This window comes from Quercus lobata, chromosome 8, assembly GCF_001633185.2.
Source record: "Quercus lobata isolate SW786 chromosome 8, ValleyOak3.0 Primary Assembly, whole genome shotgun sequence".
Classification (NCBI taxonomy): domain Eukaryota; kingdom Viridiplantae; phylum Streptophyta; class Magnoliopsida; order Fagales; family Fagaceae; genus Quercus; species Quercus lobata.
Window position 1 is genome coordinate 38,405,283 of NC_044911.1, and position 13,635 is coordinate 38,418,917.

At 31.9% G+C, this 13,635-nt stretch overlaps 2 protein-coding genes and 1 non-coding gene across 4 annotated transcripts; 1 reads left to right on the plus strand and 2 right to left on the minus strand.

Moving 5' to 3' along the window:
- Window positions 1–2,874: 2,874 nt before the first annotated feature.
- On the minus strand, window positions 2,875–7,037 carry LOC115958002 (tetraspanin-19). Its single transcript, XM_031076364.1, has 6 exons — window positions 6,658–7,037; window positions 5,840–5,939; window positions 4,794–4,874; window positions 4,572–4,676; window positions 3,835–4,008; window positions 2,875–3,152 (listed from the first exon to the last, which is right to left on the minus strand). The coding sequence occupies exons 1-6, from the start codon at window positions 6,825–6,827 to the stop codon at window positions 3,141–3,143; spliced, it is 642 nt and encodes a 213-aa protein (XP_030932224.1). The 5' UTR covers window positions 6,828–7,037; the 3' UTR covers window positions 2,875–3,140.
- A 501-nt stretch (window positions 7,038–7,538) lies between these two features.
- Window positions 7,539–7,611, plus strand: TRNAV-UAC. The gene has a single exon. It is a non-coding gene; the product is annotated as a tRNA-Val (tRNA).
- Window positions 7,612–8,626: 1,015 nt separating this feature from the next.
- On the minus strand, window positions 8,627–12,246 carry LOC115957691 (putative [ribosomal protein S18]-alanine N-acetyltransferase). Of its 2 annotated transcripts, XM_031076001.1 has the most exons (3): window positions 11,917–12,246; window positions 10,955–11,125; window positions 8,627–8,710 (listed from the first exon to the last, which is right to left on the minus strand). In XM_031076001.1, the coding sequence occupies exons 1-3, from the start codon at window positions 12,161–12,163 to the stop codon at window positions 8,697–8,699; spliced, it is 432 nt and encodes a 143-aa protein (XP_030931861.1). In that variant the 5' UTR covers window positions 12,164–12,246; the 3' UTR covers window positions 8,627–8,696. The 2 variants fall into 2 exon arrangements, with proteins under 2 accessions (XP_030931861.1, XP_030931860.1); XM_031076000.1 differs by lacking the exon at window positions 8,627–8,710 and having other exon boundaries at window positions 10,695–11,125.
- Window positions 12,247–13,635: the final 1,389 nt, after the last annotated feature.

The window sequence follows — 13,635 nt, forward strand, 5'->3', positions numbered from 1 at the left end:
GTGCTTAAACCTAAATCATGTGCTATGTTTTTTTCATAATTATCAATATATTAACTTAGTACTATTTTTTCTACATATACTAACAAGTGATTATGACTAGTATAATTATTGGTAATAAGAAAAATGTTAAAGTTACTTACAAATTGACACGATAATAAATATGATTGGTGTTATTTTAACAACATAATAAATAATTGTCAAAATTATTTTTTGTTTGTTAACAGATCAATTTGTAAGTTTATGAAATTTGTAATATCTCCCCAAAAAAAAAAAAAAATTACTCATAACATAAACCCTGGAAATAACACATCCAACCGAACAACTAATAAAGGCCAGTGGCCCTAGTGGGTACTTAAAAAAGAAGATGATGATATAACTTTTGTCTTTCTTTGACTATCTTGAAAATATTGTAGCAGATCTTTTAAATAAAACACGTAGAAATCAAATAATTGAAAAGGGAAGCATTTTTCGCGCTCTAACTCTTCCCGCTCTCCTCCATGATTGATCAAATTTTCTACTTCTGATGTCTGCGGAGGGTAAGCATATGAAATAAGTGCGCTTCAAAGTGCCTAACAAACATATAATAATACTTAATATCAACGAAAACACAAACATATATAATAAGATACACAAAGGCCCACGACGATTGATATGTTAAAAGACGAATGCCTTATAGTTATTATTAAAAGTTCATCTCCATGATGTTTTAATAAACTACTATGATTATCTAGTAGTAGTTAAAGTAGCTTTCGTTGAAGATTATACCTTGTGAATCCAATCAGCGAATAACACAAAGCTGTCCCAATTGTTATATTGAAATCAAAGCCAATTTATTTTATTTTATTTTATTTTTGCATGTTACTATTTTATTTTATATATTCAAGAATATATAGCATGGGTGTCCACAACAGAATCGAGTATCCGAATCATGCTTTTAAAAGGCAAAATCAAGGGAGAAGAGAAAAGGCTACAAGAAAAGTGTAGTTTAATCACTTTATTTCATTTCTTTTTTTACCTTCCTCTTCCCTTACCTCGTGAGTTAGAAGTTGTCAAGGAGCTTTACTGGTTGTATGAATATTCCATGCTAGGGTGTGCCGATTATTTTGAAGAGTTGGTAGCCACATGCAATTTTATTGTTTACTATTTTGAGTTTTGGTTCTTGTTTGAACCTAACGAAAATATGTGTTATCAACAACAATATTTGATACATTGAAGCTCTCTAGTTACGGAGAAAAAACAGAAGATTCAAAAGTCTGTTTGGAAACTGTTTATTTTATTAAAATTGAAAACTTTTTGTTAAAAGTACTGTAGATAAAAGTAAAAATTAGCTGAAATAGTATCGTGAGATTTATGAATAGTATCAAAAAATATAGTAAAATCCATAAATGGTAGCAAAAAATAAACTGAATAGAAACATAAACTGCCAAATATTATTTATCCAAACGCAACACAACTATGGTAGAATATCTCTGTCAGTGTCACTAATCGGCTAGTGATGCACTTCATCCCAATCTTTTTAGACAAAATAATGCGCAGCGTGTTGGAATTTTAGTGGAATGTGTTGATAACGACAGACAAATGAAAGCGACTAGTGTTGATATTTTACAATTGTTGATTACAATTTAGACCTCAAATTTTAGGCCTTAAGTCAGTTTTAAGCTTAGTAGAGAAATTAAGCCCAATTGTTCAAGTTATTAACCAATTGACATAAACAACCATAGATAAGCATACAAACAATCCCAGTCACAAAAGAGTAATATTACTGCCATAAATTATTTTATAACATTTTTACAAATTGTTGATGTGGTCAACTTCTTCTTGGTTCTTATTTAAACACATCCTTAGTATCACTTTTTCATTTACTAACAACTACTCACCACATCAGTAATTTATAAAAAAATTTATAAGAAAGTTTGTATCTCTAGCATTACCCATCACAAAATTCTAACACCCACAAGAACACTGAAGTGCTTACGGAGATAAAAACTCGAAGTGGAAAAATATCTTTGGGGCTTCTAGCACCAAACAATTCACAAATCAAGAATAGTTGCAGTACATATCACTTTCAAAACCCTTGAAGTTAAGTAATGTCTATATTCTCGAGCTTACAGTTCTTGCCAGCAACCGATTACTTGAATCCCTTCTTTTTGATCGTCTCCAAATTTGCAATTGAGCCTCCAATTGCAATGACCAAGTCTCAATGTGTGTGATGGTTTGAATCTCCTTTTATAGAATTTGGCAATTTTAGAGGAAGAAGATAGAGAGAAGAGAAGGGTCTTACTACTAAATGTTTTAAAATTTTATAGTAGTTTTTTGTTCAATAAAAAAAAAAAAAAAAATTTAAAAATTTCTCCAATGAAAGGAATATTACAAAAAGTTCCAAGAAATTCAATGATTTAAATTAAATTATTTTAATTAGATGTCATATTTATATATAAGAAATTTGGATCTTAAAGATTGCATTCCAATTTCTTTTTTTGCACAAAACTTTGGATCTTAGCTGTTGGATTCCAGTTTCTTTTTTGTAAAAAATTGAACCAAAATGTTCAACATCATGATTCTTTTTTTTAAAAAAAAAAGATGTTTAACATCCAGATTACATCTCTCTCTCTATCTTTTGAAAAATTTAAAATAAAAAAAAAATTGGAATCTAGATCTTGAAGATCCTAATTCCCTTTGGAAGGAAGAAGAAATGGAATACTAATGATGAACATCTGGGTTCAGTTTGCACACCAAAAAAAATTTGGAATCCAATTTTGAAGATCCAGATTCCTTATTTGTATAAACTGTTCCATTGCAACTCCAAATATTGGAATGTTTCCCCAGGAAAATATACAGATCTTGACAAAAGAGATACATTATACATAATTCATATTTTGTAAATAACTATTTAGATATATTATGCATAGCTGAAAACCTAAAAAATAAACCATATAACATGTAATTTCATTCTCATGAGGTCTGGGCATTAACAGTTGGACATTATTGAAATATGTACATGATTTCACCATCAATCCCTCAGAAAGTCCTTCGGTCTTTCTCCATTTTCAACCTCCATTGGTCAAAACAGATAACAAGCTTTTTGTGCCCCTACACCTTCGATCCATCCACAAGTCAGCTCCTTTCTGATGTGAATGCAGTTACCTGGTTGTCTAATTCATAAACAGGAAAAATGAGGTAAAGAAAATTCATAACAACCTATCTTAGAAATAACAATGATTTTTTTTTTGTTTGATAAACTAGAAATAACAATGATAGTAAAGTAAGTGTGTGTCTGCTTTCCAAAAAATGAAAATTTGAAAAAGCTATACCTAGAAAAAGTGAGGTTTAAAAACACTGTACTTTGAAAAGATGCAGCTTCATACCATTGTGCTGGCCGGATGCTATATAGATAAAGTTGAAGACAGAAAGAATAAGTGAAAACAAAAAATGATGGCAGAAATCTCATCAGAGTTCTTCGATCTCATAAATCTTGCCTAAGTTATAATGCTCCAAGCTATGAAGCATGGACACTGACACAGGACACAATACGACATTACACCATTTCTTGAAAAAGTAAGACAAACAGGGCAGGGATACAACAATTAATTAATGAGGGTAGTTTAAATTAAGACTCGACGATACACCATGCTTACCCTTGACACTAACACTATTTAAAAAGTCAATACCCCATTTTTATTAAAGTTTAAATTAATGAGGGTAGTTTTAGAAACTGTTATCTTTTTAGTTTAAAGACAACACATGAAATTATAATTCCTTAAAAAGTAGAATTTCTAAATACAACCAACAAAATGGGATAGGAGTAGTTATAAAAAATGATTAAAGCATTTATACCTTGTCATTAATTTTTATATTCCATGCATCACGGTTAGACCCATAGACAGGGTCACCGACAACAACAGCATTCCTCAGGAGTGGAACTCTATCAGGAGCATAATCATCATCACTGTCATAATATTGATGTGGCCCAAGAGCTTTGAGAATCATTGCCAATAATAGAGACAGTCCCTGAAAACAAAATATAAAAAAAAACTTCATTCTTAAGGACCCAAATACTTTTGTATCTTATTACTGTAGAAAACATAACTATTTAAAAAATGTGCCTAGGAAATTAGGGGGAAAAAGAACACCATACTGAGGTTTAATCACAACAGCTAAAACTTTTGCAATTGATATAGATAAGAAACAATGTAATGGTTGATTGTGACAAAGCAAAGCGCATTTTCTAGGAGAACAATTACTAGATCAAATCCCTAAATGATAGGATTTATATATCTCAAACCTCATATGTAGGAAAGATGCATCTAAGAATGTAAAAAGGAATATATTAAAAGTTTCTACTGGTTTCACTACTTATGGAGAGGTAAATGGTGTCAATTAGTAAATCCTTTGAGAGAAAAAAAAAATATTAATCTAAAAGTGAAGGGGGATCCCAGTAAAGGGGACAAGATCCTCAGGGATTGAACCTGTGCCCACTGCCCTCTCATTTACCACTTGAGCCAAGGGCTCCATATCCTTGCTTATAAGTAAATTCCCTCAAAGGGTGCCAAAATTCAGAGAGAGAGAGATACCTGGACAGACACAATGGACAAGCCTATCCACTTACAGATCTCAAAGTTTGACATGACAAAATCTTTCAACTGAGCAAAGTTCCCACTTGGATCCACTGGAAAGTCCTGCTTGCCAATTGAATCAAATCAGTATCATTACCACATAAAAGCATCTTTCCTAGGTCAATCACCTCATGAGTAACTAAATAGGAAATAAGAAATGAGTTTGTATGCATAATATACCTCCTCCCAGTTACGGTTTAGAAATACATCTGCAGTCACTCCAGCTTCTAACAGGAGGAGCAGAAGGAGAAGCAGCATATACTGATTCTGTTAAGGACAACCGTGAAGTATGAACGGATTACGCCATACGCTTTAGTTTAGCATCAAAATATCCCATTCTGGGGTGAAAGAAGAGCTTTAAAAAGGTTATTAATGAGCAAGCAGAGAGCATTTTCAAGAATGGTAAAGGAAGCAAAGCCATAAGCCTCGTTTTAGAAAATTTACATATTTCACTTTCAAAAACAATGCCAATGTGCTAAAAGATCTCTTTTTCTTTTAACATAACTCTACGATTACAGGAATCAGCCACTCCAAAAAAAGAGAAAAAGGGGGGGGGGGGGGGGGTTGTTAAGGCCGCTAACCAATCACCTCTTCCAGACCCTGCAAAAGTGAAAGTTTCATGCACTAGGTGCAAAAATGACTAAGGATTCAAAATAAGGGTTATTGTGAAAAGATCAATCCTAATTTTAAATGGACAGATAAAACAATTGTACAGTCAGATATGCATGTCAACCCAAATTAATAATATTAATTAAGTTCAATTGAAACTCTGACTTTGAAACTCCCAAGCACAACACAAAATGTATGAAACAAATACAGACTATTAAGAATTATATTACAATAAGAAAAGAAATGGAACAATCTGGTTCTATAATAATACAGCAATCAAGGTTGAATTATAGGATCAACTATGGTTTTTCTAAGAATGGACGGAACTACTAAAATTTAGCCAACCAAGATTGATCATACTAATAACACTCCCAACTTGAAAACAGAATCCAACTGTCCCATACAGAAATGAATTCACTGCAATTTACTGAGGCTTTCAAGTTTGAGGATTAAAATACTTAAACATGTTACTTAAATAGTTGATATTATAGTGAACAATATATTCTAAACACAAGTAAAAGACTTTGTAATGTACATCCTGGCTCTACATTTACTTTAGGAAGAGGAGAAAAGTTGGAACGTCAATATTCAACATAATTCATTCAAGAAAAGGATACCAAATAAAGGCAACAACCGTTGGCAGTTTCTGCAGCAATGTGACCTGTGCATGTGATCACACATAAAGTGACCCCAAGGCCAAGGAAAGTGTAAATGAACCTGCAGTTCATACAAAAGAAGCAGTTTAAATTCTTGAAAATTTTAAATTCACGACAACCAAACACAACCTAAGAAAACATTATTCTATGGGGCAAGAATCTTCCTTTAATTTTTTTTAATCCTTTTTCTTTAATTGATTTACAAGAAAACTAACTAATAAGTAAGCAAATTCCAACCAAAAGCAACTGTGACAAATCCTTAGAAGAGTAAAAACAAGTAGATAGTAGTGGTTAACAAGCATTTCGAGAGCAAAAGACAAGCAAATGTCAATTTAAGGCCCCCTTCTTGATTGTCAAGGACCTATAGAAACAGAAAGGGGTCACAAATTTTCTGAGCCTAGTAAACTAGTACATGATCAAGGAAAGAACAATTAACCACCAAATTCCATTTTATTTATATTTCCTCCTCTTCTCTCAACAACTATATGGAAGATGAAATAAAGGAGATAACTGAGAAGAGAAAACAAATGCTAAACAATAAAGAAGCAACTAAAATGCAGCTCTTATTGCAAAACACAAAATTTCTCAGCCACAAAGGGTCAATACACCTAATAAAAAAAACACTTAATTACTCTCCATTTTCTGCATTGCCTCATCAACCAGGAACCACCAATATATCTTTTCCTTTCCCATATTTTCTCATCAACCAAACAAACCCAAAATGCAATATTTCAAAACCAACCAAAAAAACAAAGACCCAGGAAAAATAAAATTCATACCATGAAACTGGAAAATCAGAGCCACCACCAAAAGGCAAGTCAGCCATGTGCCTCTGCCAAACCCTAATCATCCATAGAGCATACAAAATCATGGCCATCCCAACCATCCCAATCAATGAATTCACCAGCTTCAGTATCGATTGCATGCAGCTCCTCACTAGTCTACCCATTTTCTGCCCAAACCCAATTCACCAATAACACTAATTATTCCAAAAAAATAAATTGCAGGAAAACCCTAGATGGGGACCTAGGGCTCAAAAGCGCGTGGGAGGTACGCAAAGATAACGATTAACCGACCGAAGAAAATTCTGGTTTAAGTTTTTATTTTTGGAGAATGTTAACCAGCACCAGGCGGTGCTGGTTAAGTGCAGAAAAGACAAAAAAAAAAAAAAAATTTGTCAGAAAAAATAAAAAAATTGTGAATATTATCTTCAAAACTGAAAAAATTGACATAAATTGCAAAAAGGGACAAAAATTGTGTCAGGGAAAATTAAAAAAAAAATTTGTAGTTAACGGACACCGTGCCGTATCGGATAACACAACCTTTTATTTTTTATTTTTTATTTTTTTTGATGAATTTAAGTTTCCCGAATATTAAGGAATTATTTTTAGAGAAATGATTTTTACACGCTTCTATATAAAATTTTTAAGGTCCATTTGATACACATGATTAAATATATTTTTTTAATTTTTAAATAATATTATATATATTTTTACATTTTTTTTTAACCACACGAAACAATTTACTGGATCAACATTACCGGGCCTTTGATTTCTGTTTTTTCGAAGCGTTTTTGTATGAGCGAATATTTTCATTTTCAGTTTATTTAACCAGTCTTGCTGTTAATAAATTAAAACTATTGGTTTTATAATGCATCAACGTTGCTGTGGTGTAGTGGTTATCACGTCAGTCTTACACACTGAAGGTCTCCAGTTCGATCCTGGGCAGCAACATTTCGAACTAAAATATTTTTAAGTTTTTTTTTTAAAGGAAAATTTTTTACATTTAATTCTTTTTCATGCTTGTGGAGTTTTCACGTCTCTAGAGTATTCAAACATCAAAATTTATTATATCTGATATTTTTATTGATATTATTGTTTCGCTATTTTTATTAAAAACTATTTTTTTGATATTATTGTTTCATTATTTTTATTAAAAACTATTTTAGACAGTCGATGAGTTCTTAACTTGTCGGCCAAACTACAGCGAAAGGTAGGGCCAGCCCTAAACATTTTAGGGCTTAAGGTAAAAATTAAAATGAGACATTTTTTATACTTATGTATTAATTAAATTAATATTTATTTAATATTTTTATATTATAATATATTTCATTTAAAATCTATTTTTCTTGCATTTTGATATGCAAATTGACTAATTAAAATTTTGTATTCAAGATCTTCTAACATCTCATTTTCAATCGATAATATAGCTAACCCACTTAATCTTTCTTGGGATATTGTCGATTTTAGATATGATTTTATTAATTTTAATTTTGAAAAACTTCTTTCTGCAAAAGTTACAGTAACATTTTGCAATTGTATCATTTCATCATCTTCTAACTCTTTTTGGTGAATTTCTTACTCATTTGTGATGTTTTCATCTAAATTTTGTGTTATATTTTGTTTATTACTAATAACAAATTTATCCATTGATCCTTTTTGAGACTCAATTAATTTTTTTTTTCTTTTTTTAAGTTTTTCATATCCAGATGCATATTTTCTAGTAGACATTTCTAATCAAACAATACATTTATAAAGTCTAAAATAAAAAAATAACTTTCAAGTGTAGAGCAAATAAGAAATAGAACCTAATTTATATAAAAATTATTGTTGTAGTTTTACCGAATAATAACAAGTTTTTAGCAATCTCAACCTGCATAAATAAAAATTTATTCATTATATTACCAATAACTAAAACATATATATAAAAACACAAGATTAAAATTTAAAAAAATAATAATAATAATAAGCACAACCATAACAGAAACAAGCCCAACCCAACCAAGAAGATGCCTGCCAAGATGGCCACACAAGTCTTATTAATAAGACCCACCTACAAAAAACATAAAACAAATCATATTACAACAACAACAACAACAACAAAAAATACACACTTGGAAGGCCCAAACGTGAAACGTCCAGCCACAGCCCAGCCTTAGTCTTAATAAATCTAAAGTAGAAAGCCAAGCCTTATAAGTTACACCTCAAAAGTCAAAACTCATTCTGCAGAATGCCAGAATCAAAACGTAGCACAGCAGTAGCGAGAAAAAAAAAAAAAAACAAAAAAAAAGGCAATTGGCTCGGCAGTCCTCACTCCTCAGAGTTTTTAGATCAAATGCGATTGGATGATTTAGATTGGAGGAAGCTTAAGCCAGGCAACTAGCAACAATGGAGAGAAAAAATGAGAGAGGCGGAGAGCAAGAATGAGAAAAAGAAATGGTAAAAATTTTAGGGATTTGAGGTTTTTTCCTTTATTTTGATTATTGATTGTTTTGTAGTTAATTTCTTAGACCGGATTTGTAGTTTATCTTGTTGAATTTTGGTTTGTCTGGAGGATAATGATGTTATTTTTGGGACAATTGATTTTATTTAGACTTTTTTTTTTTTTTTTTTTTTTTGAGTATGATAGAAATTTTGTTTGTTGATCAAAAGGATTTGTCAGATTTTTTTAGCTTCATCTAAAACCAATTTTTTTCCCCTACTACCCCTTATTTTCTAAAATTTTGGAGCCCCTTTTCACTTGGGGGCCTTAGGCAATTGCCTAATTGGCCTAGTGGAAGGGCCAGCCCTAGCGAAAGGTACAGTGATAATACAATTTCATTCAGGACAATATTTCAGATGTATTTTGCTTGCGTATCATCTTCCTATATTGTTCTCAATAAAATGACATCCTGATTACTTTTCCAAAAGATTATCATCATATGCTCCTAAACAGGGCTAATTTGAGCAAATTTGTATGGCTAGAACTACAAATTTTCTTGTGTTAACTTGAAATTTTGTCTTTTGCTTAGACCCCATCTACTACAGGTTCCTAGCAAAAGAACAAGAACTTCCCAAATTCTCAGCTAAGAAATACTACTAGAAGTAAATTATCAACATGTGCAGTCATGCTATTCTTGTGTTGAGGCGGACGAATAATGCACTTTACGTGAGAATAAGACGATGAAATTGTCTATGTTTTGGAACAATTAGTCTTCTTAGAAGTCATAATAGCTATGTTTCAACAAATACACAACATAACACAAGGGGAAATATTATGCAAACACACCATACGCACATGTATAGTACATGCACTGATATATTCAATTGGAGTGGCTCAACAAGGAACTAAATTTTTACACCTGTGTAATTAACACATCACTTAAGAAGATATCCATAAAGTGACAAAACACTGGATAATCTTGTCACTGAATCTCTTTTTTCTTTCATCAAAACGCCTTGTTTTAAGATTTTACAAATCTTGGATTCACTAGTACTTCTTGGCTCAAATATCTGTATACAAACAATTCAATGCTCACAAAAAGTCTATACGATTGTTATGTACAAATTAGCGTGAGTTCTTTTTGTCTTTGTCAATCAATTGCACAAGTGAACCTAATTTCATGCTCCTGAAATGGTAGCAAGGTAGCATAAAACTCGAGATCTGTATGCAAGCCATGTGACCATTATGAAGACATGGGAGTTTACAAAACAAATAACCTAGGAGGCATGTACATGGATATAGGTACAAGTATAACACGGCGATATGAGCAATTTTTGAAAAATTATAATATGACATGACGGGTATGACACTGGTATGACACAAATACAACACCGGTACGACATGGGTATGACACCCTAAATGAAGCGTTCGTACTTCCTAGCAAATAACCTTTTTTTTTCTTTTGCATACATAGACACAAACAAGCACAGAATGGGGGCAATCAAGAAGCTAACCTAAATTTCTAGTTGCATTATGCAGGCAAGCCCAAGCTTGCAACATGAATGCATGTTGACAGGCAAATACATTGATTTATTAAAGACAATAAGAACTACAATAACAGAAAACAGAGTATTTACTTCATTTATCTGGCACTTTTCATCACATCACAACCTTCAATATCGCATTGAGATTGATTGAATTATCCTGTTCAACAATCTCAAAACACGGCTACTAATATTTTTTTTTTAAGGGCTACAAAATTTTAAATTAAGAAAATTGCTGCAAAACTTTGGACCAGGTTTTGATCTCTATTTCACTAATCAGCATCAAAATCCAAAAACATTCTATAGGCATTTCTATCAGAAGAGTAGTAACCTTCTATCAAGTTATCAACTTGGAAGCCATATTTCTTGTAGAGATTCATAGCAGGAGTCCTCAACGGATCAACATGAAGTGTTATACGGTGAACATTTCTGGTTCTACATTTTTGAATTGCTGCTTTCAACAATGCCTCTCCATGTCCTAGCCTCCGACAATTCTCCTTCACTGAGTTTGTTTTAAATCAAAAAGAACACCCAAATTTAAGAAAATAGGTTATCTTCAATAAGGTCACAAAAACCTGAACAATAATAAATAGTTTCACCAATTTAGGAATTTCAGGGCTTGCCAAATCAGTCTCATTTACACTGAAGAAACCAGTCCGCAAAGCAAAACATACAGGTTAGAATGACGAAGGGGGTGCAAGCGAGCACATATTTTATTCTCATTTCTTTTATTCTTGGCTTGAATATACTCCTCGTCCCTAAAATTCAACCTATGAGCAAATTTAGTTCCTAGAGTTTATAGTGATTGGTTTTAGTACTTAGATGATGTGGTCAAATTAAAAACTGACACATCATCACTTTACAGGAACTAGAAGCGATCACTTTGAATTTGTTAGGGACTAAAACTGATCACCTTAAATGTTTAGGGATTACATGCAATCACTTTTAAGTTTGTCAAGAAGTAAAATTGCTCATGAGCTAAAGTTAGAGACCAACAATGTATTTTGGCCTTTATTCTGTTTTGGTACTTTCATCAAATGGGTGACAAGCATATTTGAGGTTTCACCAACTCACAACCCCACAATAGGGGACACAAAACTTTAGCACTTCAACTATTCAGACACGGATAAAAATCATGAATTTCAGACGGTTTTAGCATATGGGCCTCTAAGGGTCATCAATTTCATATTCAAAGAACAGAACCAATCGATAAAAGAAACAATATATTGAAATTATCAAATTTCATACGATGAAAACTTTGTAAAATTGAAAGAAGGAAAAGGGGTTGGGAACCTGCGAGCTTGGTGATGGAAGCGTATAAGGAAGAAGGCCAAGAATACATGACATAGGCTACAACTTCACCATCGACCTCCACGTAAAGCAATCCAGAGTTCTTCTTTCTCATCTCATCATCAAAGGATCTAGCAAGTGATTCGTGTTTGGGAAATATCTTTCTCTCCAATTTCACAATCTCATCCACCACTTTGCCCCAATTGCTGGAGTTTCTATGCAGTTCCGCTATGACCCCACTCGACGACATTGATGAGTTTCGGCCTTCTTTTTTCTTCCTTTGCTCTGTTTCAACTTTCGATTCATATGCTTTGGTTTCACTCTTTTTTTAAAATTAATGATGAAAGTTCTTTTTCAAAAATAAACTAAATAAAAATAATATATAGTTTTTGGTTAAAACTAAAAATAATACGTAATAAGTCAACAATACACCCAAATGGATGGTTTTTTCCCCCCCAAATAATAAAAGTAAATTTTATTTCCAAATTTTATGACCATGGTCTTTAGTAATATATTTTTACACTTATTCTATTTCTTTCCTAGAAAACTTTGAGCAATAAAAATTGTGATTATTTTTAATATCAACACTGATTTACTATTTTCTATAAAAAAAAATACTAATTTACTAAGTTTTAATTTCTAAGACTTATAAAATTCAATAATACATATATACCTTTATTTTCTTTTTTTCCTTTCTCCTTTCTCCTTTTGGTTAATAGGGATTTCATTTAAAACTAAGCTAAGATCCAAGCTAGATGCCAAAAAAAAAAAATGTAAGAAGATAAACAAATATGTATGAATAATAAAATTTTCATTGTGATGGTCACTCCACAAGTATAAGAGTGAGCTTCACAAACATATACATTTAGATTAGGCTAGAGTAGAATTTCTATCTTGTATCAAAAATAAAATCTTCATTGTGGATGGTTCTAGGTGTTTCATGAAGAGTCCCAATAGAAGCATATGGCATCATTACTTACATAAATATAACTATCATGACAATGGTTTGATAAAACTCAGCTTATTACTATTGGAATTAAGATGATTCAATTGGTGATCATTATTGTTTGTTGAAAATTTTTGTAGAATAGATTGTACCTTTTTTTTTTAAGAAAAGAAGAAAAAAAAAAAGATTGTAGAATAGATTGTACGTTTAGCTCATATAGGTTCTCATAAACTTAGTCAATTGTATATACATATATGTTGAATGGGTTGGATTCAAGTCACCACTCAATATGTTTTGGGCAAATTACAACTTACCTGCTTGTAGTTTTGCAAAAATTTAAATTGTCTACCCATGATTTGAAATTTGGCATTTTACCCACCTGAGGTCTAACTCATTAAGGTTCCCTAACCAACCTCCTCACTTTCTCCATTATAAGCAAGAAAAACATATAACAAAATTAATGAAAACAATATCAAAATGAGATATATGTAAAAATTTAAAACCTTGACTCAAGAACTTCAATAGAATACAAAAGTCACTCAAACATCTGCTTGTACCATTAAATCAACTACTTGAGCAACATTTTTGGTATTCAATAAAGAGGAAAACGCCTATACTTGTGAGGAAGTACACCCTGTTATGGGTGTATGCTTCCTCCCTCTCACAAGCTGGTGGGTCCTACTAGCTGTAAGAGGAGAGAAACATACACCTGTAAAAATTCTTTGCTTTGGGCTTAATTGAATGGGTTTTGCATGCTATGGTTTGGGTATTTTGAT